Source organism: Haliaeetus albicilla, unplaced genomic scaffold, assembly GCF_947461875.1.
Source record: "Haliaeetus albicilla unplaced genomic scaffold, bHalAlb1.1 scaffold_175, whole genome shotgun sequence".
In the NCBI taxonomy this organism is placed as follows: domain Eukaryota; kingdom Metazoa; phylum Chordata; class Aves; order Accipitriformes; family Accipitridae; genus Haliaeetus; species Haliaeetus albicilla.
The window spans coordinates 289-19,882 of record NW_027212412.1 but is presented as its reverse complement, the minus strand read 5'-3'; the positions used below and the strand labels follow the sequence as shown (position 1 = coordinate 19,882).

General features: G+C 61.3%; 1 protein-coding gene across 1 annotated transcript in view; it reads left to right on the top strand.

Moving 5' to 3' along the window:
* Positions 1-17,903, top strand: part of SYT3 (synaptotagmin 3) — a 32,970-nt gene extending 15,067 nt beyond the window's left edge. Inside the window, 5 exon segments of the mRNA XM_069777772.1 lie at positions 6,707-6,827; positions 10,057-10,228; positions 10,877-11,006; positions 14,457-14,542; positions 17,491-17,903. Coding sequence (XP_069633873.1) covers positions 6,707-6,827; positions 10,057-10,228; positions 10,877-11,006; positions 14,457-14,537 — 504 coding nt within the window. The 3' untranslated portion in view covers positions 14,538-14,542; positions 17,491-17,903.
* The last annotated feature ends 1,691 nt before the right edge of the window (positions 17,904-19,594 follow it).

Genomic DNA, 19,594 nt, shown 5'->3' with positions numbered 1-19,594 from the left:
GCATTTGCAGGAGAATGATTTGCAGGAGAATTAGTTGCAGGAGAATTATTTGCAGGTGCATTTGCAGGAGAATTATTTGCAGGAGAATGATTTGGAGGAGAATTATTTGCAGAATTTGCAGGAGAAGGATTTGCAAAAGAATTTGCTGCAGAATTAGTTGCAGAACTATTTGCAGGTGCATTTGCAGGAGAATTAGTTGCAGGAGAATGATTTGGAGGAGATTTATTTGCAGAATTTGCAGGAGAAGGATTTGCAAAAGAATTTGGAGGAGAATTATTTGCAGAATTTGCAGGAGAAGGATTTGCAAAAGAATTTGCAGGAGAATTATTTGCAGAATTTGCAGGAGAAGGATTTGCAAAAGAATTTGCTGCAGAATTAGTTGCAGAACTATTTGCAGGTGCATTTGCCAGAGAATTATTTGCAGGAGAATTAGTTGCAGGAGAATTATTTGCAGGTGCATTTGCAGGAGAATTATTTGCAGGAGAATGATTTGGAGGAGATTTATTTGCAGAATTTGCAGGAGAAGGATTTGCAAAAGAATTTGCTGCAGAATTAGTTGCAGAACTATTTGCAGGTGCATTTGCAGGAGAATTATTTGCAGGAGAATGATTTGGAGGAGATTTATTTGCAGAATTTGCAGGAGAAGGATTTGCAAAAGAATTTGGAGGAGAATTATTTGCAGAATTTGCAGGAGAATGATTTGCAAAAGAATTTGCTGCAGAATTAGTTGCAGAACTATTTGCAGGTGCATTTGCAGGAGAATTAGTTGCAGGAGAATTAGTTGCAGGAGAATTATTTGCAGGCGCATTTGCAGGAGAATGATTTGCAGGAGAATTATTTGCAGAATTTGCAGGAGAATTATTTGCAAAAGAATTTGCAGGTGCATTTGCAGGAGAATGATTCGCAAAAGAATTTGCAGGAGAATTATTTGCAGGAGAATTATTTGCAGGTGCATTTGCAGGAGAAGGATTTGCAAAAGAATTTGGAGGAGAATTATTTGCCGAATTTGCAGGAGAAGGATTTGCAAAAGAATTTGCTGCAGAATTAGTTGCAGAACTATTTGCAGGTGCATTTGCAGGAGAATTATTTCCAGGAGAATTAGTTGCAGGAGAATTATTTGCAGGTGCATTATTTGCAAGAGAATTATTTGCAGGTGCATTTGCAGGAGAATTATTTGCAGGAGAATGATTTGGAGGAGATTTATTTGCAGAATTTGCAGGAGAAGGATTTGCAAAAGAATTTGGAGGAGAATTATTTGCAGAATTTGCAGGAGAATGATTTGCAAAAGAATTTGCTGCAGAATTAGTTGCAGAACTATTTGCAGGTGCATTTGCAGGAGAATTATTTGCAGGAGAATTAGTTGCAGAAGAATTATTTGCAGGCGCATTATTTGCAGGAGAATTATTTGCAGGTGCATTTACAGGAGAATTATTTGCAGGAGAATGATTTGGAGGAGATTTATTTGCAGAATTTGCAGGAGAAGGATTTGCAAAAGAATTTGGAGGAGAATTATTTGCAGAATTTGCAGGAGAAGGATTTGCAAAAGAATTTGCTGCAGAACTATTTGCAGGTGCATTTGCAGGAGAATTATTTGCAGGAGAATTAGTTGCAGGAGAATTATTTGCAGGCACATTTGCAGGAGAATGATTTGCAGGAGAATTATTTGCAGAATTTGCAGGAGAATTATTTGCAAAAGAATTTGCAGGTGCATTTGCAGGAGAATGATTCGCAAAAGAATTTGCAGGAGAATTATTTGCAGGAGAATTATTTGCAGGTGCATTTGCAGGAGAAGGATTTGCAAAAGAATTTGGAAGAGAATTATTTGCCGAATTTGCAGGAGAAGGATTTGCAAAAGAATTTGCTGCAGAATTTGTTGCAGAACTATTTGCAGGTGCATTTGCAGGAGAATTATTTGCAGGAGAATTATTTGCAGGTGCATTTGCAGGAGAATTATTTGCAGGAGAATGATTTGGAGGAGAATTATTTGCAGAATTTGCAGGAGAAGGATTTGCAAAAGAATTTGCAGGTGCATTTGCAGGAGAATTATTTGGGGAATTTGCAGGAGAATGATTTGCAAAATAATTTGGAGGAGAATTATTTGCAGAATTTGCAGGAGAAGGATTTGCAAAAGAATTTGCTGCAGAATTAGTTGCAGAACTATTTGCAGGTGCATTTGCAGGAGAATTAGTTGCAGGAGAATTAGTTGCAGGAGAATTATTTGCAGGCGCATTTGCAGGAGAATTATTTGCAGGAGAATGATTTGGAGGAGAATTATTTGCAGAATTTGCAGGAGAATGATTTGCAAAAGAATTTGCAGGTGCATTTACAGGAGAATTATTTGAGGAATTTGCAGGAGAATGATTTGCAAAAGAATTTGGAGGAGAATTATTTGCAGAATTTGCAGGAGAATGATTTGCAAAAGAATTTGCAGGTGCATTTGCAGGAGAATGATTCGCAAAAGAATTTGCAGGAGAATTATTTGCAGGGGCGTTTGCAGGAGAATTATTTGCAAAAAAATTTGCAGGAGAATGGTTTGCAAAAGAATTTGCAGGAGAATTATTTGCAGGAGAATGATTTGCAGGAGAATGATTTGCAGGAGAATTATTTGCAGGTGCATTTGCAGGAGAATGATTTGCAAAAGAATTTGGAGGAGAATTATTTCAGAATTTGCAGGAGCATGATTTGCAAAAGAATTTGCAGGAGAATTAGTTGCAGGATTATTTGCAGGTGCATTTGGAGGAGAATGATTTGCAAAAGAATTTGGAGGAGAATTATTTGCAGAATTTGCAGGAGAAGGATTTGCAAAAGAATTTGGAGGAGAGTGATTTGCAGGAGAATTATTTGCAGGAGAATTATTTGCAGGTGAGTTATTTGCAGGTGCATTTGCAGGAGAATTTGCAGGGACATTTGCAGGAGAATTATTTGCAGGGAAATTTGCAGGAGAATGGTTTGCAAAAGGATTTGCAGGAGAATTATTTGCGAAAGAATTTGCAGGTGCATTTGCAGGAGAATTATTTGCAGGAGAATGATTTGCAGGAGAATTATTTGCAGAATTTGCAAGAGAATGATTTGCAAAAGAATTTGCAGGAGAATTAGTCGCAGAATTATTTGCAGGAGAATTAGTTGCAGGTGCATTTGCAGGAGAATGATTTGCAAAAGAATTTGCAGGTGCATTTGCAGGAGAATTTGCAGGGATGTTTGCAGGGGCATTTGCAGGAGAATTATTTGCAAAAGAATTTGCAGGAGAATGGTTTGCAAAACAGTTTGCAGGAGATTTATTTGCAGGAGAATTAGTTGCAGGAAAATTTGCAGGAGAATGATTTGCAAAAGAATTTGCAGGAGAATTATTTGCAGGGAAGTTTGCAGGAGAATTATTTGCAGGAAAATTCGCAGGAGTGGTTTGCAAAAGAAGTTGCAGGAGAACTATCTGCAGGAGAATTAGTTGCAGGTGCATTGGCAAGGGAATGATTTGCAAAAGAATTTGCAGGTGCATTTGCAGAATTATCTGCAGGAGAATGATTCGCAAAAGAATTTGCAGGGGAATTATTTACGGGAGAATTATTTGCAGGTGCATTTGCAGGAGAATTTGCAGGTGCATTTGCGAGGACATTCTCAGGGACATTTGCAGGAGAGTTATTTGCAGAATTTGCAGGAGAAATGATTTGCAAAAGGATTTGCAGGGGAATTTGTAGGTGCATTTGCAGGGAAGTTTGCAGGGACATTTGGAGGAGAATGATTTGCAGGAGAATTAGTTGCAGGTGCGTTTGCAGGAGAATGATTTGCAAAAGAATTTGCAGGGGCATTTGCAGGAGAATTATTTGCAGGTGAGTTATTTGCAGGTGCATTTGCAGGAGAACGATTTGAAAGAATTTGCAGGAGAATTGTTTGCAGGAGAATTATTTGCAGGTGCATTTGCAGGAGAAGGATTTGGAGGAGAATTTGCAGGGCCATCGGCGGCTCCGGCCCTGGCAGCTTTGGCAGCTCCGCCCCGCGCCGGCTGCGGGCGTGGTCGCGGGCGTGGTCACGGGCGGAGCCGCCTGCGCTTTCCGCCCGCGTTGGCCCCGGTCGCGGTTTTGGGGTTTTTGGCCCCGGTTTTGACTCCGGGTGAGGGTTCGGTCCCCTCCCCCGGGGGGTTGGCCCCCCTGTGACCCCTGACCCCCCGTGACCTCCGACCCCACCCTGTGACCTCTTACCCTGGTCCTGTGACCTCTGACTTGACCTCTGACCCTATGACCTCCCCCGTGACCCATGACCTCCACTCTGTGACCTCTGACCTGAACCCTCACCCCGCCCTGTAACCTGTGACCCCACCCTGTGACCCCTGACCTGACCCCTGACCCCACCCTGTGACCTCTGACCTGCCTCATGATATCCTGACCCCGCCCTGTGACCCCCAACTTGACCCATGACCCCCAACCCCACCTTGTGACCTCCGACCTGACCCCTGACCCCACCCTGTGACCCATGACTCCCCCACCCTGTGACCTCTGACCTCCCTCGTGATATCCCGACCCCACCCTGTGACCCCCAACTTGACCCCTGACCCCACCGTGTGACCTCTGACCTGCCTCGTGATATCCTGACCCCACCCTGTGACCCCCAACTTGACCCCTGACCCCCCTGGCCCCACCCTGTGTCCCATGACCCCCCGCCCTGTGACCTCTGACCTCCCTCGTGATATCCCGACCCCGCCCTGTGACCCCCAACTTGACCCCTCACCCCACCCTGTGATCCCCAACTTGACCCCTGACCCCACCCTGTGACCTCTGACCTGCCTCGTGATATCCCGACCCCACCCTGTGACCCCCAACCCCACCCTGTGACCCCCAACTTGACCCCTGACTCCCCTGGCCCCACCCTGTGTCCCATGACCCCCCGCCCCGTGACCTCTGACCTGCCTCGTGATATCCCGACCCCGCCCTGTGACCCCCAAGTTGACCCCTGCCCCCACCCCGTGACCTCTGACCTGCCTCGTGATATCCCGACCCCACCCTGTGACCCCCAACTTGACCCCTGACCCCACCCCGTGACCTCTGACCTGCCTCGTGATATCCCGACCCCACCCTGTGACCCCCAACTTGACCCCTGCCCCCACCGTGTGACCTCTGACCTGCCTCATGATATCCCGACCCCGCCCTGTGACCCCCAACTTGACCCCTGCCCCCACCCCGTGACCCATGACCCCCTGCCCCGTGACCTCTGACCTGCCTCGTGATATCCCGACCCCGCCCTGTGACCCCCAACTTGACCCCTGACCCCACCCTGTGACCTCTGACCTGCCTCGTGATATCCCGACCCCACCCTGTGACCCCCAACTTGACCCCTGACCCCCCTGGCCCCACCCTGTGTCCCATGACCCCCCGCCCCGTGACCTCTGACCTGCCTCGTGATATCCCGACCCCACCCTGTGACCCCCAACTTGACCCCTGCCCCCACCCTGTGACCTCTGACCTGCCTCGTGATATCCCGACCCCACCCTGTGACCCCCAACTTGACCCCTGACCCCACCGTGTGACCTCTGACCTGCCTCATGATATCCCGACCCTGCCCTGTGACCCCCAACTTGACCCCTGCCCCCACCCCATGACCCATGACCCCCCGCCCCGTGACCTCTGACCTGCCTCGTGATATCCCGACCCCGCCCTGTGACCCCCAACTTGACCCCTGACCCCACCCTGTGACCTCTGACCTGCCTCGTGATATCCCGACCCCGCCCTGTGACCCCCAACTTGACCCCTGACCCCCCTGGCCCCACCCTGTGTCCCATGACCCCCCGCCCCGTGACCTCTGACCTGCCTCGTGATATCCCGACCCCACCCTGTGACCCCCAACTTGACCCCTGCCCCCACCCTGTGACCTCTGACCTGCCTCGTGATATCCCGACCCCACCCTGTGACCCCCAACTTGACCCCTGCCCCCACCGTGTGACCTCTGACCTGCCTCATGATATCCCGACCCTGCCCTGTGACCCCCAACTTGACCCCTGACCCCCCTGGCCCCACCCTGTGTCCCATGACCCCCCGCCCCGTGACCTCTGACCTGCCTCGTGATATCCCGACCCCACCCTGTGACCCCCAACTTGACCCCTGCCCCCGCCCCGTGACCTCTGACCTGCCTCGTGATATCCCGACCCCGCCCTGTGACCCCCAACTTGACCCCTGCCCCCACCCCGTGACCCATGACCCCCTGCCCCGTGACCTCTGACCTGCCTCGTGATATCCCGACCCCGCCCTGTGACCCCCAACTTGACCCCTGACCCCACCCTGTGACCTCTGACCTGCCTCGTGATATCCCGACCCCGCCCTGTGACCCCCAACTTGACCCCTGCCCCCACCCCGTGACCCATGACCCCCTGCCCCGTGACCTCTGACCTGCCTCGTGATATCCCGACCCCGCCCTGTGACCCCCAACTTGACCCCTGCCCCCACCCTGTGACCTCTGACCTGCCTCGTGATATCCCGACCCCGCCCTGTGACCCCCAACTTGACCCCTGCCCCCACCCCGTGACCCATGACCCCCGCCCCGTGACCTCTGACCTCCCTTGTGACCTCCTGACTTGCCCCCCCGCCCCTTGACCTGACCCCCTGCCCCCACCCCGTGACCCCTGCCCCCCCAGCCCCACCCTCTAACCCTTGACCCCCGCAAACCCTGACCCCTCCCCGCCCCGCCCCGTGACCCCGCTGACCCCTGACCCCTGACCCGGCAGGAGAAGGCCGACCTGGGGGAGGTGAACTTCTCGCTCTGCTACCTGCCGACGGCCGGCCGCCTCACCGTCACCGTCATCCGCGCCTCCAACCTGCGCGCCATGGACCTCACCGGCTACTCCGGTGGGCGGGGTCGCGGGGGTCACGGGGTCGCGGGGGGGCACGGGGTCATGGGGTCATGGGGGGATGTGGGGACGTGGGGGGATGTGGGGGGCAGAGGGACGTGGGGGAGGTGGGGGCAGAGGGGTTATGGGGGTCACGGGGGTCGTGGGGGGTCACGGGAGGGTCGTGGGGTCATGGGGTCATGGGGTCACAGGGGTCAGGGGGGTCATGGGAGGGTCATGGGGTCACAGGGGTCATGGGGGTCATGGGGTCATGGGGGGATGTGGGGACGTGGGGGGATATGGGGGGCAGAGGGACGTGGGGGAGGTGGGGACAGAGGGGTTATGGGGGTCACGGGGGTCGTGGGGGGTCACGGGAGGGTCGTGGGGTCATGGGGTCATGGGGTCACAGGGGTCAGGGGGGTCATGGGAGGGTCATGGGGTCACAGGGGTCATGGGGGTCATGGGGTCATGGGGGGATGTGGGGACGTGGGGGGATATGGGGGGCAGAGGGACGTGGGGGAGGTGGGGACAGAGGGGTTATGGGGGTCACGGGGGTCGTGGGGGGTCACGGGGGTCATGGGAGGGTCAGGGGTCACGGGGTCATGGGAGGGTCAGGGGGTCATGGGGTCATGGGAGGGTCACGGGGTCATGGGGTCACAGGGGTCATGGGGGGATGTGGGGACATGGGGGGATGTGGGGGGCAGAGGGATGTGGGGGAGGTGGGGGCAGAGGGGTTATGGGGGTCACGGGGGTCGTGGGGTCACAGGGGTCATGGGAGGGTCAGGGGTCACGGGGTCATGGAGTCATGGGGTCATGGGGTCACAGGGGTCATGGGGGACGGGGGACATGGGGGGATATGGGGGGCAGAGGGACGTGGGGGAGGTGGGGACAGAGGGGTTATGGGGGTCACGGGGGTCGTGGGGGGTCACAGGGGTCGTGGGGTCACGGGGGTCATGGGAGGGTCAGGGGGTCATGGGGTCACGGGGGTCATGGGGTCACGGGATGTGGGGACGTGGGGGGATATGGGGGGCAGAGGGATGTGGGGGGGGCATGGGGGGCAGGGACAGAGGGGTCATGGGGGTCACAGGGGTCGTGGGGGGTCACAGGGGTCACGGGGACATGGGGGCAGGGACAGAGGGGTCACGGGAGGTCACAGGTCATGGGGGGTCAAGGGGGTCATGGGGGTCACAGGGGTCATGGGGGGACATGGGGTGGGGACAGGGGTCAAGGGGGGTCATCGGGGTCACAGGGGTCATGGGGACACGGGGGGCAGTGACGGGGTCATGGGGGGACATGGGGGGTCACGGGGGACGGGGGGACACGGGTGGATGTGGGGACATGGGGGTCACAGGGGACACGGGGGGACACGGGGACACGTGGGGACACGGGGGGACACGGGGACACGTGGGGCAGTGCCGGGGGTCTGGGGGTGCCGTGGGGCCCCGTGGGGTGTTAGTGGGCTCTGTGGGGGGGACACGGGGGGACGTGGGGACAGCGTGGGGCTCTGTGGGGTGCCGTGGGTCCCCGTGGGGTGGCCATGGGGTGGCTGTGGGTCACCGTGGGGTGCCGTGGGTCACTGTGGGGTGGCCGTGGGTCACCGTGGGGTGCTGTGGGTCACCGTGGGGTGGCCGTGGGGTGGCTGTGGGTCACTGTGGGGTGCTGTGGGTCACCGTGGGGTGGCCGCGGGGCTCTGTGGGGTGGCTGTGGGTCCCCGTGGGGTGGCCATGGGGTGGCTGTGGGTCACTGTGGGGTGCCGTGGGTCACTGTGGGGTGGCTGTGGGTCCCCATGGGGTGCTGTGGGTCACCGTGGGGTGGCCGTGGGGCTCTGTGGGGTGGCTGTGGGTCCCCGTGGGGTGGCCATGGGGTGGCTGTGGGTCACCGTGGGGTGCCGTGGGTCACCGTGGGGTGCTGTGGGTCACTGTGGGGTGGCTGTGGGGCTCTGTAGGGTGCCGTGGGGTGGCTGTGGGGCTCTGTGGGGTGGTCATGAGGTGGGTGTGGGGCTCTGTGGGGTGCTGTGGGTCCCCGTGGGGTGGCCATGGGGTGGCTGTGGGTCACCGTGGGGTGCTGTGGGTCACTGTGGGGTGGCTGTGGGGCTCTGTAGGGTGCCGTGGGGTGGCTGTGGGGCTCTGTGGGGTGGTCATGAGGTGGGTGTGGGGCTCTGTGGGGTGCTGTGGGTCACCGTGGAGTGGCCATGGGGCACTGTGGGGGGCTGTGGGCCACTGTGGGATGGCTGTGGGGTGCTGTGGGTCACTGTGGGACGGCTGTGGGGTGCCGTGGGGTGGCCGTGGGGCTCTGTGGGGTGCTGTGGGTCACTGTGGGATGGCTGTGGGGCTCTGTGGGGTGCCATGGGGTGGCCGTGGGGCTCTGTGGGGTGCTGTGGGTCACTGTGGGATGGCTGTGGGGCTCTGTGGGGTGCCATGGGGTGGCCGTGGGGCTCTGTGGGGTGCTGTGTGTCACTGTGGGACAGCTGTGGGGTGGCCGTGGGGCTCTGTGGGGTGCTGTGGGTCACTGTGGGACGGCTGTGGGGCTCTGTGGGGTGCCGTGGGGTGGCCGTGGGGCTCTGTGGGGTGCTGTGGGTCACTGTGGGACGGCTGTGGGGCTCTGTGGGGTGCCGTGGGTCACTGTGGGACGGCTGTGGGGTGGCCGTGGGGCTCTGTGGGGTGCTGTGGGTCACTGTGGGACGGCTGTGGGGCACTGTGGGACAGCTGTGGGGTGGCCGTGGGGCTCTGTGGGGTGCCGTGGGTCACTGTGGGACAGCTGTGGGGTGGCCGTGGGGCTCTGTGGGGTGCTGTGGGTCACTGTGGGACGGCTGTGGGGCTCTGTGGGGTGCCGTGGGGTGGCCGTGGGGCTCTGTGGGGTGCTGTGTGTCACTGTGGGACAGCTGTGGGGTGGCCGTGGGGCTCTGTGGGGTGCTGTGGGTCACTGTGGGACGGCTGTGGGGCACTGTGGGGTGCTGTGGGTCACTGTGGGACGGCTGTGGGGTGGCCGTGGGGCTCTGTGGGGTGCCGTGGGTCACTGTGGGACGGCTGTGGGGCACTGTGGGACAGCTGTGGGGTGGCCGTGGGGCTCTGTGGGATGCCGTGGGTCCCTGTGGGATGGCTGTGGGGTGCCGTGGGGTGGCCGTGGGGCTCTGTGGGGCGCCACGGGTCACCGTGGGGTGGCCGTGGGTTCCCACGGCTCAGCTGTGGGGCTGCCGTGGGGCTCTATGGGGCTGTGCATGTGTCTGTCGTCCCCCCCCCCTTCCCCAGACCCCTACGTGAAGGCCTCGCTGATGGCGGAGGGCCGGCGGCTGAAGAAGCGCAAGACGTCGATCAAGAAGAACACGCTGAACCCCAGCTACAATGAGGCCCTCGTGTTCGACGTGCCGCACGAGAGCGTGCACCACGTCAGCCTCACCATCGCCGTCGTCGACTACGACTGGTGAGCCGGGGCGGGGGGGGGCCGCCTGCTGTGGGGCTGAAGGGGTCCGTGATCGGAGGGGGGGGGATTAACCTGTAGCCGTGGGGGGTGGGTGGAGGAGCCCTCGTGCGAGGGGCGTTGCACGAGCGCGTGCCCCACCATCGTTGTCTACGACTGGTGAGCCGGGGTCCACCCACTGTGGGGCTGAAGGGGTCCGTGATCGGAGGGGGGGGATTAACCTGTAGCCGTGGGGGGTGGGTGGAAGAGCCCTCGTGCAAGGGGCGTTGCACGAGCGCGTGCCCCACCATCGTTGTCTACGACTGGTGAGCCGGGGTCCACCCACTGTGGGGCTGAAGGGGTCCGTGATCGGAGGGGGGGGATTAACCTGTAGCCGTGGGGGGTGGGTGGAAGAGCCCTCGTGCAAGGGGCGTTGCACAAGCGCGTGCCCCACGCCAGCCTCACCATCGCCATCCACAACCGGTGGGACACCCGGACACCTGGGTCTCCCTTTTTTTTTTTTTGAGGGGGGGGCATTTGGGGTGTGCCAACGTCGCCTGGGTGCCCTCGGTGGGTGCGAAGTGGGGTGACGGTGGGTGCTGCCGGGGGGGGGGTGTCACCCGTCGTGACCCCCCCACCCGTGACTTTTTGTGCGTGTCCCCCCCCACCCAGTATCGGACACAACGAGGTGATCGGGCTGTGCCGGGTGGGCAGCGACGCCGAGGGGCCGGGCCGGGAGCACTGGGCGCAGATGTTGGCCAACCCCCGCAAACCCATCGAGCACTGGCACACCCTCGTCGAGGTGAGACCCCCCACCCACCCAAAGACCCCCCCGGCACCCGCTGGCACCCATAGGATCCCCCCCCCCCCCCCCCACAGCACGCGTGGGGCAACCCCAGCACCCACAGGGCATCCTCGGCACCCGTGGGGTGCTGCGGTAACTGCGGTGAAGCCGTGGGATTCCTCCCCCCCCAGCACCCATAGGGACCCCTCGGCACCCACGGGACCCCCCCAGCACCCACGGGACCCCCCCAGTACCCATGGGTCACCCTCAGCACCCACAGGACCCCCCCAGCACCCATGGGGCACCCTCAGCACCCACAGGACTCCCCAGCACCCATGGTGAATCCACAGGACCCCTCCCAGCACCCATGGGACCCCCCAGCACCCATAGGGAACCCACAGGACCCCCCCAGCACCCATCAGTCACCCTCAGCACCCACAGGACTCCCCCAGCACCCATGGTGAATCCACAGGACTCCCCCAGCACCCGTGGGAACCCCAGCACCCATAGGGTCCCCCCAGCACCCATAGGGAACCCACAGGCACCCCCGGCACCCACAGGACCCCCCCAGCACCCGTAGGGAACCCACAGCACCCATAGGGAACCCATGGGTACCCCCAGCACCCACAGGACCCCCCCAGCACCCATGGGTCACCCTCAGCACCCATAGGGACCCCCCAGGACCTGTGGGACCCCCCAGCACCCATAGGGAACCCACGGGCACCCCCCAGCACCCACAGGTAACCACCTGCACCCACAGGACCCCCCCAGCACCCATGGGACCCCCAGCACCCGTGGGACCCCCCAGCACCCATAGGGAACCCACAGGACCCCCACAGCACCCACAGGGAACCCACGGGCACCCCCCAGCACCCGTGGGACCCCCCAACACCCACAGGGTACCCCCACCAAGCACTGGTACCACCTGCACCCATGGGGACCCCCCCAGCACCCATAGGGACCCCCCCAGCACCCCTAGGCAACCCACAGGACACCCCCCCCCCCCAGCACCCATGGGTCACCCTCAGCACCCACAGGCACTCCCCAGCACCCGTGGGACCCCCCAGCACCCATGGTGGCCCTGTGGGACCCCCCCCAAGACCCCTCAGCACCCATGGTGAACCCACAGGACCCCCCCCCAGCACCCATGGGATCTCCCAGCACCCCCAGGACACCCCAGCACCCATGGTGACCCCATGGGACCCCCCAGGACCTCCCCAGCACCCATGGGACCCCCCAGCACCCATGGTGAATCCACAGGACCCCCCCAGCACCTGTGGGTCACCCTCAGCACCCACGGGGACCCCCCCCAGCACCCATGGGACCCCCCAGCACCCCTGGTGACCCCGTGGGACCCCCCCAGCACCCACAGTGAACTCACAGGACCCCCCCAGCACCCATAGTGAACCCATGGGACCCCCCCCAGCACCCATGGGACCCCCCCCGACACCCACGGGACCCCCCCCAGCACCCACAGGACCCCTGGGATCCACGAGGCACCCGCAGCCCCCCTGTACCCGTGGGGCTCCCACGCACTCGTGCGAGGGTCCTTCTGCAGTCATGCCCCGTGCGAGGGTCCCCGTGTAAACGTCCTTGTGCGAGGGTCCCCACGCGAGTGTCCCTGTGCAAGGATCCCCGTGCGAGGCCTTGTGCGAGTGTCCCCATGTAAGCGTCCCCGTGCGAGCATCCCTGTGCAAGGCGCCCACGTGAGCGTCCTCGTGTGAGTGTCCATGCGAGCGTCTGTGCGAGGGTCCCCGTGCGAGGGTCCCCGTGCAACTGGCCCCGTGCGAGCGTGCCCCGTGCGAGGGTCCCCACGTAAATGTCCTTGTGCGAGGGTCCCCACGCGAGTGTCCCTGTGCAAGGATCCCCATGCGAGGCCTTGTGCGAGGGTCCCCATGTAAGCGTCCCCGTGCGAGCATCCCTGTGCAAGGCGCCCACGTGAGCGTCCTCGTGTGAGTGTCCATGCGAGCGTCTGTGCGAGGGTCCCCGTGCGAGGGTCCCCGTGCAACTGGCCCCGTGCGAGCGTGCCCCGTGCGAGGGTCCCCACGTAAATGTCCTTGTGCGAGGGTCCCCACGCGAGTGTCCCTGTGCAAGGATCCCCGTGCGAGGCCTTGTGCGAGTGTCCCCATGTAAGCGTCCCCGTGCGAGCATCCCTGTGCAAGGCGCCCACGTGAGCGTCCTCGTGTGAGTGTCCATGCGAGCGTCTGTGCGAGGGTCCCCGTGCGAGGGTCCCCGTGCAACTGGCCCCGTGCGAGCGTGCCCCGTGCGAGGGTCCCCACGTAAATGTCCTTGTGCGAGGGTCCCCACGCGAGTGTCCCTGTGCAAGGATCCCCGTGCGAGGCCTTGTGCGAGTGTCCCCATGTAAGCATCCCCGTGCGAACATCCCTGTGCAAGGCGCCCACGTGAGCGTCCTCGTGTGAGTGTCCATGCGAGCGTCTGTGCGAGGGTCCCCGTGCGAGGGTCCCCGTGCAACTGGCCCCGTGCGAGCGTGCCCCGTGCGAGGGTCCCCACGTAAATGTCCTTGTGCGAGGGTCCCCACGCGAGTGTCCCTGTGCAAGGATCCCCGTGCGAGGCCTTGTGCGAGCGTCCCCATGTAAGCATCCCCGTGCGAACATCCCTGTGCAAGGCGCCCACGTGAGCGTCCTCGTGTGAGTGTCCATGCGAGCGTCTGTGCGAGGGTCCCCGTGTGAGGGTGCTCATGCGAGTGTCTCCATGTGAGGCCCTGTGTGAGTGTCCACGTGAGTGTCCCTGTGCGAGTGTCCCTGTGCGAGGGTCCTCGTGCAAGTGTCCCCATGTGACTGTCCCCGTGCAAGCGTCCCCATGAGCATCCCTGTGTAAGGGTCTCTGTGCGAGGGTCCTCGTGCAAGTGTCCCCATGTGAGGCCCCGTGCAAGTGTCCCTGCGAGTGTCCCTGTGCGAGGGTCCCCGTGTGAGTGTCCCCGTGCAAGGCCCCGTGTGAGGGTCCCCATGCGAGTGTCTGTGCAAGTGTCCGTGCAAGTGTCCCCGTGCAAGGGTCCCTGTGTGAGTGTCCCCGTGTGAGGGTGCCCGTGCAAGTGTCCCCATGTGAGGTCCCGTGCGAGTGTCCGTGTGAGTGTCTGTGCAAGTGTCCCTGTGCAAGGGTCCTTGTGCAAGTGTCCCCATGTGAGGCCCCGTGCAAGGCTCCATGCAAGCGTCCCTGTGCGAGTGTCCCCATGTGAGGGTCCTTGTGCGAGTGTCCCCATGTAAGGCCCTGTGCAAGTGTTCGTGCAAGCATCCCTGTGCGAGGGTCCTCGTGCGAGGGTCCCCGTGCGAGTGTCTGTGTGAGGGTCCTCGTGCGAGGGTCCCCATGCAAGTGTCCGTGTGAGCTTCCCCGTGCGAGCGTCCTCGTGCGAGCGTCCTCGTGCAAGGGTGTCCGTGCGAGTGTCCGTGCGAGCATCCTCGTGCGAGGGTCCCCGTGCGAGGGTCCCCGTGCGAGCGTCCCCGTGCGCAGGAGAAGGCGCTGGGGCTGGCGGCCAAGGGGTCGGCGCGGGACAAACCCAGCGTCGTGGTGGAGCCCGTCGGCCCCGACTGAGCCCAGTGAGCCTGGCACTGGGGGCACTGGGAGGGACTGGGAGCTGTGTGGGAGGCGCTGGGAATGGCATGGGGGCAGTGGGAGCTGCACTGGGAGGGACTGGGGGGAAGTGGGAGCTGTGTGGGAGGCACTGGGAATGGCATTGGGGGCACTGGGAGGCACTGGGAGCTGCACTGGGAGGGACTGGGAGCTGTGCAGGAGGCACTGGGGACCACTAGGAGACACTGGGAATGGCATGGGGGCACTGGGAGCGGCACTGGGAGGGACTGGGAGCTGTGTGGGAGGCACTGGGGAGCACTAGGAGACACTGGGAATGGCATGGGGGCACTGGGAGCTGCACTGGGAGGGACTGGGAGCTGTGTGGGAGGCACTGGGAACGGCATGGGGGCACTGGGAGTTGCACTGGGAAGGACTGGGAGCTGTGTGGGAGGCACTGGGAATGGCATGGGGGCACTGGGAAGCACTGGGAGCTGCACTGGGAGGCACTGGGAGCTGCACTGGGAGGGACTGGGAGCTGCACTGGGAGGGACTGGGAGCTGTGTGGGAGGCACTGGGGAGCACTAGGAGACACTGGGAACGGCATGAGGGCACTGGGAGGCACTGGGAGCTGCACTGGGAAGGACTGGGAGCTGTGTGGGAGGCACTGGGAATGGCATGGGGGCACTGGGAAGCACTGGGAGCTGCACTGGGAGGTACTGGGAGCTGCACTGGGAGGGACTGGGAGCTGTGTGGGAGGCACTGGGGAGCACTAGGAGACACTGGGAACGGCATTGGGGCACTGGGAGTGGCACTGGGAAGGACTGGGAGCTGTGTGGGAGGCACTGGGAACGGCATGGGAGCACTGGGAGCTGCACTGGGAGGGACTGGGAGCTGTGTGGGAGGCACTGGGGAGCACTGGGAGGCACTGGGAACGGCATTGGGGGCACTGGGAGGCACTGGGAGCGGCACTGGGAGGGACTGGGAGCTGTGCGGGAGGCACTGGGGGGCACTGGGAGGCACTGGGAATGGCACTGGGGGCACTGGGAGCTGCACTGGGAGGGACTGGGAGCTGTGGGAGGCACTGGGGGCCACTGGGAGGCAATGGGAGCTGCACTGGGAGGGACTGGGAGATGTGGGGGGGGCATTGGGAGGGACTGGTAGGCACTGGGAGCTGCATTGGGGGCACTGGGAGGGACTGGGAACATACTGGGAAGCACTGGGAGCTGCATTGGGGGTACTGGGAGGCACTGGGAGTTGCGTGTGGGGATACTGGAGGTACTGGGAGCTGCTTTGGGGGCACTGGGAGGGAATGGGAGGTACTGGGAGCTGGGGGGGGGGCCCTGGGAGGGACTGGGAACACACTGGGAAGCACTGGGAGCTGCACTGGGAGCACTGGGTGGGACTGGGAGGCACTGGGAGCTGGTGTGGGGATACTGGGAGGTACTGGGAGCTGCACTGGGGGCCCTGGGAGGCAGGGGGAGTTGTGGGGGGTGGCACTGGGAGGCACTGGGGGCTGCACTGGGTGGACTGGGAGGTACTGGGAGCTGCATGGGGGGCACTGGAAACTGCACTGGGGGAACTGGGAGGGACTGGCAGGGAACTGGGGGCTACTGGGGGGGCAAGGGAGGGACTGGGCCATACTGGGGAGCACTGGGCTATACTGGGAGGGCACTAGGAGGTATCTGGGCGCCATTGGGGATACTGGGGAGGGACAGGACAGGCCTGGGCCATACTGGGGGGTGTACTGGGCCATACTGGACAGCACTGGGCCATACTGGGGGGGCACTGGGTCATACTGGGAGGCCACTTTACCATACTTATGGATACTGGGCCATACTGGGGAGGCACTTTTCCATACTGGAGGGGCACTGGGCCCTACTGGGGAGGCACTTTACCATACTGGGGGACACTGAGCCATACTGGTGGGCACTGGGCCATACTGGTGGGCACTGGGCCATACCAGGGGGGCACTTTACCATACTGGGGTGGCACTGGGTCATACTGGGGAGGCACTTTACCATACTGGGAGGCCAATTTACCATAGTGCTGGATACTGGGCCATACTGGGGAGGCACCTTACCATACTGGAGGGCACTGGGCCATACTGGGTGGGTACTGGGTCATACTGGGGAGGCACTTTACCATACTGGGAGGCTACTTTACCATACTTGTGGATACTGGGGAGGCCCTTTACCATACTGGTGGATACTGGGCCATACTGGGGAGGCACTTTTCCATACTGGGGGGGGGCACTGGGCCATACTAGGGAGGCACTTTTCCATACTGGTGGATACTGGGCCATACTGGGGAAGCACTTTTCCATACCTGTGGAAACTGGGCCATACTGGGGAGGCACTTTTCCATACTGGTGGATACTGGGCCATACTGGGGAGGCACTTTACCATACTGGTGGATACTGGGCCATACTGGGGAGGCATTTTACCATACTGGAGGGCACTGGGCCATACTGGGGAGGCACTTTTCCATACCTGTGGATACTGGGCTATACTGGGGAGGCACTTTTCCATACCTGTGGATACTGGGCCATGCTGGGGAGGCACTTTTCCATACTGGAGGGGCACTGGGCCATACTGGGGAGGCACTTTTCCATACTGGAGGGGCACTGGGCCATACTGGGGAAGTACTTTTCCATACTGGTGGATACTGGGCCATACTGGGGAGGCACTTTTCCATACCTGTGGATACTGGGCCACACTGGGGAGGCACTTTACCATACTGGTGGATACTGGGCCATACTGGGGAGGCACTTTTCCATACCTGTGGATACTGGGCCATGCTGGGGAGGCACTTTTCCATACTGGAGGGGCACTGGGCCATACTGGGGAGGCACTTTTCCATACTGGTGGATACTGGGCCATACTGGGGAGGCACTTTACCATACTGGTGGGGCATTGGGCCATACTGGGAGGCCACTGGGCCATACTGGGAGGGCGCTGACCCCTCTCTCCCACAGGCGGTGGGGCCGGAGGCGCCGACCCGGCCGGGGGGGCCCCGACACCGAAGCCATAGGGACCCCCCGGGCCCCCCCCCCCGGGCCCCCGACCTGCACAACAAGGGGGGGGCCCGGTCCCCCCCCCCCCACTGTGAACCCCAGCGTCCGGGTCGGGGGGAGGGGGGGCCACCCCCCACCCCCCCCCGCAGCCACGTGAAGGACCCCGGCGTCCAGCCATCGCTCCCCCCCCCCCAAAAAAAAATGTGTTTGTATGTGGGGGGGCCCTTGGGGACCCCCCCCCCTCTTTGTGTCATGTGTTTCTATGTGGGGGGGGGGGCCCCCAAAGGGGACCCAAGTGTCCAGGCACCCCCCCCATGCCCCCCCCTTGTGTGTGTCTATGGGGGGGGGCCCCCCCAGTTTGGACCCAGCTGTCCAGGAGCGCCCCCCCCCAAATGTTTATGTATGGGGGGGGCCCCCCCAGATCACACCCAGGGGTCCAGGAGCCCCCCCCCAAATGTGTATGTATGGGGACCCCCCAAAACCCCAGTTTGTGTGTCCCCCCCCCCGGCCCCCCCCCCCCGTCCCATGTCCCCATGTGTGTGTCTGCGTGTGGGGCCGGGGGGGCCCCAGAAGCCATAAACCCCCCAATAAATACCCCCCCCCCAGGAGACGCCTGCGCCTCCCTCAGCTTTGGGGGGGGGGGGGGGGACATGGGGACTGGGGGGGGGGACACCGGAGGGGACACGGGGACGTGGGGGTTGGGGACATGGGGATGGGGGACACGGGGGGATTTGGGGGGGGGGGGACACGGGGGTTGGGGACGTAGGGGGGGGACGTGGGGACATCGGGATGGGAGGTGGGGATTGGGGGAGATCGTGGGGACACAGGGATGGGGGACATGGGGACACGGAATTTGGGGGATGTGGGGACACAGGGATTTGGGGACACGGGGATTTGGGGACGTCGTGGGGACAGATTGGGGGACACGGGGATTGGGGACATGGGGACACGGAATTTTGGGGGACGTGGGGATGGGGAGATGTGGGGACACGGGGGTGGGACACGGGGATTTGGGGACATTGTGGGGACACGGATTGGGGGACACAGGGATGAGACACGGATTGGGGACATGGGGACACGGAATTTGGGGGACATGGGGATGGGAGCATGTGGGGACACGGGGGTGGGACACGGGGATTTGGGGACACGGGGATGGGACACGGGGACACGGGATTGGGGACATTGTGGGGACACAGATTGGGGGGTCGGGGACATGGGACACAGATTGGGGACATGGGGACATGGAAATTGGGAGATGTGGGGATGGGGAGATGTGGGGACAGGGGGACACGGGGACACGGGTATAGGACATGGGGATTTTGGGACACCGTGGGGACACAGGGATTGGGGACATGGGGACAGGGAAACTGGGGGACGTGGGGATGAGATGTGGGGGCACAGGGACACAGGGATGGGACACGGGGATTTGGGGACACAGGGTTGGGACACGGGGACACGGGGATTTGGGGACATTGTGGGGACACAGATTGGGGGACACAGGGATGGGATGTGGGGATGGGGAGATGTGGGGACACAGGTTTGAGGACATTGGGGACACGGGGACACGGGGATTGGGGGACATCATAGGACAGATTGGGGGACACGGGGATTGGGGACATGGGGACATGGAATTTGGGGGACGTGGAGGTGGGGAGATGTGGGGACACGGGGATTTGGGGACACGGGGATGGGACATGGGGACACGGGGATTGGGGGACATCATGGGGACAGATGGGGGGACACGGGGTTTGGGAACGTGGAATTTGGGGGACGTGGAGATGGGAGATGTGGGGACACGGGGATGGGACATGGGGACACGGGGAGGGGACAGGGATGGGGGGGACACAGAGATTGGGGACATGGGGATTGGGGACACGGGGACATGGAAATTGGGGGACACGGGGATGAGGAGATGTGGGGACACGGATCAGGGGACATTGTGGGGACACAGATTGGGGGACATGGGGATGGGACATGGATTGGGGACACGGGGAGGGGACGTGGGGATGGGGAGATGTGGGGGGACAGGGATTTGGGGACATCGTGGGGACACAGGGATTGGGGA